The sequence below is a fragment of the Sinohyriopsis cumingii genome, chromosome 5, assembly GCF_028554795.1.
Source record: "Sinohyriopsis cumingii isolate HCF-2022 chromosome 5, ASM2855479v2, whole genome shotgun sequence".
Taxonomy (NCBI): Eukaryota; Metazoa; Mollusca; class Bivalvia; order Unionida; family Unionidae; genus Sinohyriopsis; species Sinohyriopsis cumingii.
Window position 1 is genome coordinate 26,022,262 of NC_142965.1, and position 12,459 is coordinate 26,034,720.

General features: G+C 34.6%; 1 protein-coding gene across 3 annotated transcripts in view; it reads right to left on the reverse strand.

The window, feature by feature from the left end:
• The window catches only part of LOC149798825 (thrombospondin-1-like), a 92,600-nt gene that overhangs the window by 10,729 nt on the left and 69,412 nt on the right, over nucleotides 1-12,459 (reverse strand). For all 3 annotated transcript variants that reach the window (XM_089957721.1, XM_089957722.1, XM_089957723.1), the window contains exons 2-4: nucleotides 8,483-8,543; nucleotides 5,393-5,569; nucleotides 1,471-1,641 (exon numbers count right to left, since the gene is read on the reverse strand). In XM_089957721.1, coding sequence (XP_089813847.1) covers nucleotides 1,471-1,641; nucleotides 5,393-5,569; nucleotides 8,483-8,543 — 409 coding nt within the window. The remainder of the gene's footprint in view (nucleotides 1-1,470; nucleotides 1,642-5,392; nucleotides 5,570-8,482; nucleotides 8,544-12,459) is intronic.

Genomic DNA, 12,459 nt, shown 5'->3' on the forward strand with positions numbered 1-12,459 from the left:
AAAATGAAGGTATTAGGAACAAAAGTAAAGCAATAGACTTGAAGTCGTTATCTGATACAGTACTATATGTGATTTGAAGTCGTATTTGATGCAATGCAAAACCTAACTTCAAGTCGTTGTAATACACTGCTTTATCTGACTCAAAGTCCTTATTTGATATAATACTATTTCGGACTTGAAGCCATTATTGGCCAGTGAACCATGCCTGTCTTGAAGTCATTATAGCCCTATATGAAACTTTAAGTCGTTATTTAATACACTGCTACATCTGACTTTAAGACATTATTTGATACAGTGCTATATATGACTTGAACTATTTAATGCAGTGTTATATGTGACTTTAAGTCGTTATTTGATACAGTGCTATATGTGACTTGACGTCGTTGTTGGATACAGTGCTATATGTGACATTAATCGCTATTTGTCACAGTGCTATATTTGACTTTAAGTCATTATTTGATACAGTGCTATATGTGACTTAAATCGCTATTTGGTACAATGCTATATTTGACTTAAAGTCGTTATTTGATACAGTGCTATAAGTGACTTGAAGCCGCTATTTGATATATTACTATATGTGACTTTAACTCGTTATTTGATACAGTGCTATATGTGACTGGAAGTCAGTCGCTATTTGATACAGTGCTATATGTGACTTAAAGTCGCTATTTGATACAGTGCTATATGTGACTTATGTTGTTATTTGATACAGTGATATGTGTGACTTGAAGTCGCTATTTGATATAGTGCTATATGTGACTTGCAGTCGCTATTTGATACAGCGCTATACGTGACTTGAAGTCGTTATTGAATACAGTGCTTTATGTGTGACCTGAAGTCTTTACTGGATACAGTGCTATATGTGACCTGAAATCGTTATTTGATACAGTGCTATATGTGACTTATGTTGTTATTTAATACAGTGATATATGTGACATGAAGTCGCTATATGATACAGTGCTATATGTGAGACTAAGTCGTTATCTGACACATTGCTATATCAGACTTTTTAAGACATTATTTGATACAGTGTTATATGTGACATGCAGTTATTATTTGATACAGTGCTTTATGTGACTTCAAGTCGTTATTTGATACAGTGCTTTATGTGACTTCAAGTCGTTATTTGATACAGTGCTTTATGTGACTTGAGTCGTTATTTGATACAGTGCTATATGTGACTTCAAGTCGCTATTTGATACAGTGCTATATGTGACTTGAAGTCGTAATGTGATACAGTGATATGTGTGAGATGAAATCGTTATTTGACACACTGCTATATCAGACTTTATAAGACATTATTTTAAACAGTTATATATGTGACTTGAAGTCATTATTTGATACTATGTTATAACTGACTTGAAGACATTATATATATATATATATATATATATATAGAGAGAGAGAGAGAGAGAGAGAGAGAGAGAGAGCATCTCATTATTACATTAATATATATGTATATATACATACGTGGACATTCCCATTTATTACATTCAGCATCTTCAAAGTTTTTGCCTTCACAGTATTTTCCGTCAAATTGTGGAGTTGGGTTATTACATTCTCTGTATCGTATTCTATTTCCTCCTCCGCAGTACTTTGTGCACGAATTCCACGGACCCCAAAACGACCAACGACCGTCAACTGAAGTAAATGAAGAGAGATTTAAGATGAAATTCTTGTATTGAAAACTGAGTAAATACTCGAGTATCTTATATTTGGAAAACATGTTTATTTCTTTTTTTAAGACCGATGTTCAGAGATATTACAAATACGATGCTGGTTCATTTAGAAGGGTTTATTTACGCTTTTTGAGAGGCATTTACGCTCAAAACTACATCGTTCGGGTAATTTAAGCTGAGGTTTATTTAATTCATTTATGGATTTTCGCCAAACTTATAACGATACAATTTGCTAGCAATTATGCCTCATCTGTACTGGAATTAGCATTCAATAATCCGAGGAACTGAACCGAAGATGGACTGAATTAAAATTTCCTTCGCCAAAATAACTCGATGTACCGCATGTTTACATAAACTCGTAAATATAATCTAAAACCACAATAATTTACAAATTATATTTATAACTTTTTTGCCACTCATCAGACTGTAAGGAATTTAGGCATATGAAATATGCATAGGTCATGTAAGCATGTGTGATATGATATTTGTAACAGACCTAAGCAATGTGATATTTGTATCAGACCTAAGCATGTGTGATATTTGTAGCAGACCTAAGCAATGTGATATTTGTATCAGACCTAAGCAATTTGATATTTGTATCAGACCTAAGTATGTGTGATATTTATAGCAGACCTAGGTATGTGTGATATTTGTAACAGAACTAAGCATGTATGACATTTGTAGCAGACCGAAGCATGTGTGACATTTGTAAAAGACCTAAGCATGTTGTCAAATGACATTTGTAGCAGATCTAAGCATGTGTGATATAGTTTTAACAGACCTACGTATGTGTATTTGCTGTAGACCTTAGTAATGTTATATTTATAGCAGACCTAAGCAATGTAATATTTGTAGCAGACCTAAGCATGTGTGATATGATATTTTGAACAGATCTAAGTATGTGAGATATTTGTTGTAGACCTAAGCAATGTGATATTCGAAGGGGCCTAACTATGTGAGATATTTGCTGTAGACATAAGCAATGTGGTATCTGTAGCAGACATAAGCAATGTGGCATTTGTAGCAGACATAAGCAATGTGGTATTTGTAGGAGACCTAGCAATGTGATATTTGTAGCAGACCTAAGCAATTTGATATCTATAGCAGACCTAAGCAATTTGATATCTATAGCAGACCTAAGCATATGTGATATTATATTTTTAATGTGTGATATTTGTAACAGAACTAAGCATGTGTCATATTTGTAGCAGACATAAGCATGTGTGATATTCGTAGCAGACCTAAGCATGTGTGATATGATATTTTTAACAGGCCTAAGTATGTGTGATATTTGTTGTAGACATAAGCAATCTGATATTTGGCTGGCATAATCAATGTTATATTTATAGCAGACCTAAGCAATGTGATATTTGTAGCAGACATAAGCAATGTGATATTTATTGCAGACCTAAGTAAGGTGATATTTGTAACTGAGCTAAGCAATGTGATATTTATAGCAGACCTAAGCAATGTGATATTTATAGCAGACCTAAGCATGTGTGATATTTATAGCAGACCTAAGCATGTGTGATATTACATTTTTAATAGATATATTCAATGTGATATTTATAGCAGACCTAGGCAATGTGATATTTGTAGCAGACCTAGGAAATGTGATATTGTAGCAGACCTAAGCATGTGTGATATGATATTTGTAAGAGACCTAAGCATGTTTGATATTTGTAGCGGACATAAGTGGACATAAGACGATGGGCGGTAAAGAAAGCATCATCAACAAGATCTATTTCTATTTGTTTGTTTGTTTTTATTTTTTGTATCCGTAACCAGAATCACCATCGCCTGTCTGAATCTATTATCTTTCAAACTGCCAAATCTTAATTTTACGGGAAAAATCAACTCGAATTGCTAACATAATGCCAGTACATGATCCCCATAATAAGTAATAACAGACAATCCATACAAAAAGAATATAAATATTTTCTCTTTTTGTCATCGATTACACCAACTTATAAAAAAACTAGCACTGGCATGTTGGACTCATGATGACACCGGATGGCAATAAAAACCAGTTGTTATACATCTCTTAAAATCCACTTGCAAGATGCATCAAATTAGCATTTAACTCGGACTTTATTTTATAGAAATAATGATGTAGCCTGTATTTGTTGATTTTCTCTTACTTAAATTTTATATAATATATTTGTGATATCCTGTTGTTTTACATGTTATAAAAAGGTATTTGTAAGTCAATTGGTCTCCTTATGTCATTAAATAGCAATGGGAGATAGCCATCTCGCTAACATTGATCAGGATCGTGACTTCTGATACAGCCAAAGACCAAGTCACACCGAATCTTTGCATATGGACTGCGTTATCCATGTAAATTATTCTGACGCCGGAATTGTCTGAGTAATAGGTAACATCAGGACATACGTCGAATGTTTTGGCAAAATTTCGATGATCGATTAAAGAAACTGCTTTCTGCGATACATTAGTTCTTTTATAAATTAAGCGGGACATAGTGGAGCGGTCATATTTCTGGGATACATTAATTCTTTTATAAAAGTAAGCGGGACATAGTGGAGTGGTCATATTTCTGGGATACATTAGTTCTTTTATAAAAGTAAGCGGGAGGTACCAAAGGCGGAAAATCATATAATATCAGTAATACAGTGGTTCTCATATAAAGTTGGTGGCATGTAATACAGGTGTAGTGGTCATATTTCTGAGAGTGGAATTCCTTACAAGTGTGATAAAGAAACTTTATGAGTAAAAGTATTGATACTGAGATAATCTTTGATAAAGCTTTACTAATAAATAAATGATTGCCATTCGATCCCTTTCTTCAATTACCTGCTTTGTTTGCATCCATTTGGATATATCGATCTAAATGCATGTATATGTTCGTACGAACGTACACGTGCATGCATACAAGTCAGTACATATGTTGACATCAATGCATCTACATATATGTGAGGTATCCATTATTTCACTTCGTACGGATGGATTCGAGATTAGGGTTCTACTTTTAGATATTTAATTCTACAAATATCTTTGTGCAAAGGTTAAAACTTTATAATAAAACTATAAGACATCTGTCTCTGATTATATTATCTTTGCGCAATAACACGCACTATTATGTTCCTTTGTTTTACGTCAGCCAAAATATAGTAACTGTATTGTTGTATCCATTGTTGTAAAATGTCAGAAGAATATGGCTCGGCAAGCAATGATGCTTTCAAGGAAGTGTTATTTATGTTACACTACCAATTAAATTAACACAATATATGATTATCTGTATAACGTGTATACAAGGATGATTATCTGTATAACGTGTATACAAGGATGATTATCTGTATAACGTGTATACAAGGATGATTATCTGTATAACGTGTATACAAGGATGATTATCTGTATAACGTGTATACAAGGACTATGTTGTTTATTTCCATGCTGTCAGAGAGAAGTGGACTATGCTGTCACATAGCACGCAGTCTGAGAAAAGGTAGTAAGTTCTGCAGGAAGCATTCAATGATGCTTTCAAAAATGATACAATTTTGCTGTCGTATTTGGACTCGACGATCCATTGATATCACGTGACAACAGAATCAAAAGGTTATGAATCACTACTCATTAATTAAAATAAATACTTTACACACTTGGCTAAATACGAAAAGCTAAAAAGATATTATTATTATTATTAATATTATTATTATTATTATTATTATTATTATTATCATTATTAAACTTACTGGGGCACGATTTCTCTGTGTAGCACTCCAGGATGTCCTCATATGTAATTTGGTTATCGTCGTTATTCGTCTCCCAGACTCTCCGTCTCTTCATGACTCCATAACCACACGTGACCGAACATTGAGACCATGAGCTCCACTTTGTCCACTGGTCCTTTGTAGCTAACACCTCAATTACTGCAAAATAATAATAATAATAATAATAATAATAATAATAATAATAATAATAATTAAAAAAAATAATAACAATGATGATGATGATAATGATGATGATTCGTTCTCTCTTCCACAGTCCCTTGATGGCGTGCAATGACCTTCCTCAAAATCGTTGCTATTCCGTGGAGTGCATTTTTCTGTCGAAGTAACGTCTATAAGGGGCCATCCATTTAGCACGAACGCAAAACTCTGGCAAAGCTTGACCCTCCTCCCTCCCTGTACACACGCGTACTTTTTTACAACCCCGCCACCTGCGTACGTACGTTAGACGCCATCCCCCATTTCTATAGAACGGCCTATATTTAATCCACGCAGGAACGATCAATAATAACGACTACTAGTATCAACGTAAAACATATTGTCCACCGACGTTGACTGTTTTGTCTGCATCAAAGAAATAAGCTGCGTAACTTTAAAAAGTTTGTCTAGTATCCGCTAAAATTCAAACGCCGACTGAACCCAGTCGAACAGGTTAAGTATTAGACAAATAATTATCGAGGTTTCACCACCACCCCCGTTTCCAATGTGTATGTACATTATCAGTAGACCCTCCCATACGCAAGAGTATGCATTTGGGTTAAAGTCCCCTCCCCCTCCATGCGTACGTACTAAATGGACAGCACCATGGTGCTGTTCTAGCATCTTCAAGAATCATCTAGCCTTAGGGAGATTACGGCGAGAGCTCCCTCTGTCTGAGGTTTCCAAACCTTTCTAAGTTTTTGTGGACAGGTCAGTGTACTTTGTTACTTTTCTTGTTCACGTTTATGCGAGTAGCCCCTCTCTGTGAATTTGATGTAGGTTAGGCCCCACTCTTTAGTAATTAGTACCCCCTTTGCAGTGTTATGTTGTCGGTCATGATGTTGGAATCCCACACAATTTTGACCTTACTGGAGTTCTGTGAGTTGGAACCATCTTCATGCACCTTCATCGGCTTATTTCTCTATTTCCATTACAAACCGTCAGCACGGTTAAACGAGTCAATCCCTGTCCTAAATAAATCTGAATGCATGCTGCATGTTAGGGTCATCAAAGTTCTATGTCCAACTTGTATACTCGTAAAGTATCTGTTCTTCTAAAATGGTGTCGTATAGTACGTACTGACACTGCCATACATTTGATAATTATTATATACATGGGTATATATGGGTAATTATAATATATATGAATACATGGGTAATTATTATATACATGGGTATACATGAATACATGGGTAATTATTAAATACATGGGTATATATGGATACATGGGCAATTATTATATTCATGGGTATACATGAATACATGGGTAATTATTATATACATGGGTATACATGTGTAATTATTATATACATGGGTATACATGGATACATGTGTAATTATTATATACATGGGTATACATGGATACATGGGTAATTATTATATACATGGGTATATATGGATACATGGGTACTCAAGATCGCAGATTGATATAGGATATTGATATAGGATATTTAGAAGCCATCATAGAGAGAAATATGGACATATAAAGCCATCATAGAGAGAAATATGGACATATAAAGCCATCATTGAGAGAAATATGGACATATAAAGCCATCATTGAGAGAAACATGAGCATATAAAGCCATCATTGAGATAAATATGGGCATATACAGACATCTTATAAACATGGGCATGTAAAACCATCTAAGAATTATGGGCACATGAAGTCATCACAACGAGAAATATGGACATATAAAGTCATCACTGCGAGAAATATGAGCATATAAAGCCATCATTGAGAGAAATATGGGTATATAAAGCCATCACTGAGAGAAATATCGACATATAACGACATCTTAGAGAGAAATATAGGCATATAAAGCCATCATAATGAGAAATATGGGCATATAAAGTCATCACAGCGAGAAATATGGGCATACAAAGCCATGTTAGAGAGAAATATGGGCATGTAAAGCCATCTAAGAAATATTGTATATATATAGCCATTATAGAGAGAAATATGGGCATAACAAATCCATCATAGAGATAAATATGGCATATAAATCATCTTATAGAGAAATATGGGAATATAAAGCCATTTTAGAAATGTGGGTATATAAAGCCATCATAGTGAAATATGGGCACATAAAGTCATCATAGCGAGAAATACGGACAAATAAAACCATCATAGAGAGAAATATGGGCATACAAAGCCATCATAGTGAAATATGGGCACATAAAGTCATCATAACGAGAAATACGGACAAATAAAACCATCTTAGAGAGAAATATGGGTACATACAGGCGTCTTAGAAAGAGATGTGGGCATATAAAGTCATCTTAGAAATGTGGGCACCTAAAACCATCTTAAAAGAGATGATGGATTCTAAAGCCGTCAGAGAGAGATATATGGGTAAACAAATTAATCACAGAGAGACATATGGACACATAAACATGTTAGAGAGAAATATGAAAATATAAATCCATCTTAAAACGAGATATTGACATATAAATCTATCTTCGAGCGAAACTTGGTCATACAAAGCCATTTAAGATAAAGAGAAATATGGGCAAATAAATATATATTAGAAAGAAATGTGGTATACAAAGCTATCGTGGAGAGAAACACGAGCATATGAAACTAGCTTAGAGGGATATGTAAAAAATTCAACTATTTACATTTACATAATTCAATACAATGTCAAAAGTCAAACAAATCTGTCACAGTGACCGAATGAAGGCACTCTGACAAGGATTTCCAGTTACATTTTCAAACAGCTGCCGTAAATTGTTTCGTGGCCTCTGAGAATTATAACATCTTATTATGAATCGAGTTAATAATCAAGTTACAGTATATATGAACAATTACAATGATTCATTGGCAATCCAACTTTCACTGAAGTTGAAATACACCTACCTTCAAGAAGGAACACGAAGACCTGTAACCCATACTGCCAAAACTGCATTCTCGGATCAATCTGAAATGAAAAATAAACTGATGTGAACAATACAGCAAATGTACAACGCCTTATCATTATTTACGAACGTCTGTGTGAGCATGTCAACACACCAATTACTGTAAGTTCAAGTTCTAAAACTCTAAATACGAATACACGCAAAGGAAATGCACAGAACCCTAAAACAAAATCGGCTGAAGTCATACATTGAATAAACTGAGAAATTCTACAACCAAAACTAACTATTAGATCTTACAAACTGTACAGCGTGTGCCATTGTCAAAATAGTTTTCAGACAAGGACCGACTGCAATACCTCTGCTTATCATAGCAAAACTCTCTCTCTCTCTCTCTCTCTCTCTCTCTCTCTCTATATATATATATATATATATATATATATATATATATATATATGTGTCTGTGTGTGTGTGTGTGTGTGTGATTTACAAAGGTTACTATGTTCCTTAATTGTAATCGGTATTTAATCTATGTAACTGTATCTACAGATTGTTTTTACTATTCCTCTCTGTCACCAGTAAAGAGCATTTACAGTAGATCTTGCAAGTTATAATGTATATTTACAGTAAGTTTTAAATTACCTTTTCATTTGCGTGGCTCTATACTGAGCGATGGGCTGTAGCTTTGTATCAAAACCCGGATTTATATTGAGGGATGGGCCGTAGCTTTGTATCAAAACCCGGATTTATACTGAGGGATGGGCCGTAGCTTTGTATCAAAACCCGGATTTATACTGAGGGATGGGCCGTAGCTTTGTATCAAAACCCGGATTTATGCTGAGGGATTGGCCGTAGTATTGTGTCAATACCCGGATTTAGAGTGAGGGATAGGTCGTAGCTTTATCAAAACCCGGCTCTATAATGAGGGACAGGCCGTAGCTTTGTCTAAAAACCCAGATCAATAATGAAGGACAGGCCGTCGCTTTGTATCAGAGACTTTTTCCCAAACCGAAACAATTCGCTGCTCACTAAATACAGCACAATCAGTTCTGATAGGACGTTTTGGCATGTGTACTAAACACCATCTGACATATGTACTAAACGCCATCTGACATGTACTAAACACCATCAGACATATGTACTAAACGCCATCTGACATGTGTACTAAACACTACCTGTCATATGTACTAAACACCATCCAACATGTACTAAACACCATCTGACATATTTATTAAACACCATCTGACATATGTACTAAACACCATCTGACATGTGTACTAAACACTAGCTGTCATATGTACTAAACACCATCTAACATGTACTAAACACCATCTGACATATGTACTAAACACCATCTGACATGTGTACTAAACACAATCTGACATATGTACTAAACACCATCTGACATATATACTAAACACTATCTGACATGTTTACTAAACTCCATCTGACATATGTACTAAACGCCATCTGACATGCGTACTAAACACTATCTGTCATATGTACTAAACACCATATAACATGTACTAAACACCATCTGACATGTAATAAACACCATCCGACATATGTGCTAACCACCATTTGACATGTGTACTAAACACCACCTGACATGTGTACTAAACACCATCTGACATATGTACTAAATACCATCTGACGTGTACTAAACACCATCTGACATATTTGTTAAACACCATCTGATATGTGTACTAAACACCATCTGACATGTGTACTAAACAGAATCTGACATATATACTAAACACCATCTGACATGTGTACTAAACACCATCTGACATATGTACTAAACACCATCTGACATATTTACTGAACACCATCTGACATGTACTAAACACCATCTGACATATGTACTAAACACCATCTGGCAAATGCCACAATCTGACGAATTGACCAGATCAAGATTTTAAGAGCAGGAAGCAAATTTTAAATGATGATTTTCAAGGACCAATTTTTCGGACTTCTTTAGATAATCTCATTTTCTAAAAATTACAGTTCGTGTTTTACCGAGATTAACTTTCAAAAACTCCATTCATCACAATACGATTTATGTTTCTTCTTTTGAAATAAAAATTATGTAGACACTTGACACATCTGAGAAACAATAGCGCAATCCAATCAGAGCTACTGTTTCTTTATATCCTTTGCATTCGAACTACCAGACTATACAATTACGAGATTATACAATCCAAGCGGTGTTACTGTTCTTACATCCTTTGCATTCGAACTACGAGATTATACAATCAAGTCGGTGCTACTGTTCTTATATCCTTTGCATTCGAACTATGAGATTATACAATTACGAGATTATACAATCCAATCGGTGCTACTGTTCTTATATCCTTTGCATTCGAACTACAAGAATATACAATTACGAGATTATACAATCCAAGCGGTGCTACTGTTCTTATATCCTTTGCATTCAAACTACGAGATTATACAATTACGAGATAATACAATCCAATCGGTGCTACTGTTCCTATATCCTCTGCATTCGAACTACTAGATTATACAATTACGAGATTATACAATCCAATCGGTGCTGCTGTTATATCCTTTGCATTCGAACTACGAGATTATACAATTACAAGATTATACAATCCAAGCGGTACTATTGTTCTTTTATCCTTTGCATTCGAACGACGCGATTATACAATTACAAGATTATAGAATCCAATCGGTGCTGATGTTATTATATCCTTTGCATTCTGACTACGAGATTACACAATCCAATCGGTGCTACTGTTCTTATATCCTTTGCATTCAAACTACGAGATTATATAATCCAATTGGTGCTACTATTATCATATCCTTTGCATTCGAATTACGAGATTATATATTCCGATCGGTGCTACTGTTATTATATCCTTTGCATTCGAAGTGCGAGGTTATATAATCCAGTCGGTGCCACTGTTCACATATCTTTTGCATTCGAACTACGAGAGTATATAATCCAGTCGGTGCTACTGTTATTTTATCCTTTACATTCGAACTACGAGATTATATAATCCAGTCGGTGCTACTGTTATTATATCCTTTGCATTCGAACTACGAGATTATACAATCCAATCGGTGCTACTGTTATTATATCATTTGCTTTCGAACTACGAGATTATATAATCCAGTCGGTGCCACTGTTCATATATCCTTTGCATTCGAACTAGGAGATTATATAATCCAGTCGGTGCTACTGTTATTATATCCTTTGCATCCAAACTACGAGATTATACAATACAATCGGTACTACTGTTTTCACATCCTTTGCATACGAATTACGAGATTATGCAATCCAATCGGTGCTGCTGCCCTTATATCCTCTGCATTCGAACTACGAGACTATACAATCCAATCGGTGCTGCTGTTCGTATATCCTTTGCATTCGAACTACGAGATTATACAATCCAATCGGTGCTAATGTCCTTATGTCCTTTAAATTCGAACTACGAGACTATACAGTCCAATCGGTGCTGCTGTTCTTATATCCATTGCATGCGAACTACGAGATCAAACGTAACGATTAGGACAAATGTAATATATATTTAATATTTTATTCGTACAATTGCGTTAGTATATTCGATTTGTTTGGTCGAGTGCAATGCAATTATTAGAGTCATCATAAATTTGCGATTCAGTAGATATATATGACTGAGGACAGTAAATTAATGTTCTTTTCATGCAGATTTTATGAAACGAGTTGAAGTATAATATGTCAGGAGATACTTATATGGATTGTCATATATTTTATTATTCACGTGTTTCATAAATTTCACATGAAAAGAAAACGAGTTTGATATTCTGTTTTGTAACATAATTTTATGGACTTTGCTTTATTCGATGACACTGCCATGTGACGTTGCTACGTGTTAAACAACAGTGTGGAAAACGAACATTTAGATGTAACATAATGACCTTAAAAAGGTCATCTTTATCTGATAATCGACTATTTAATTGAAAACTTAGAATGCTTTA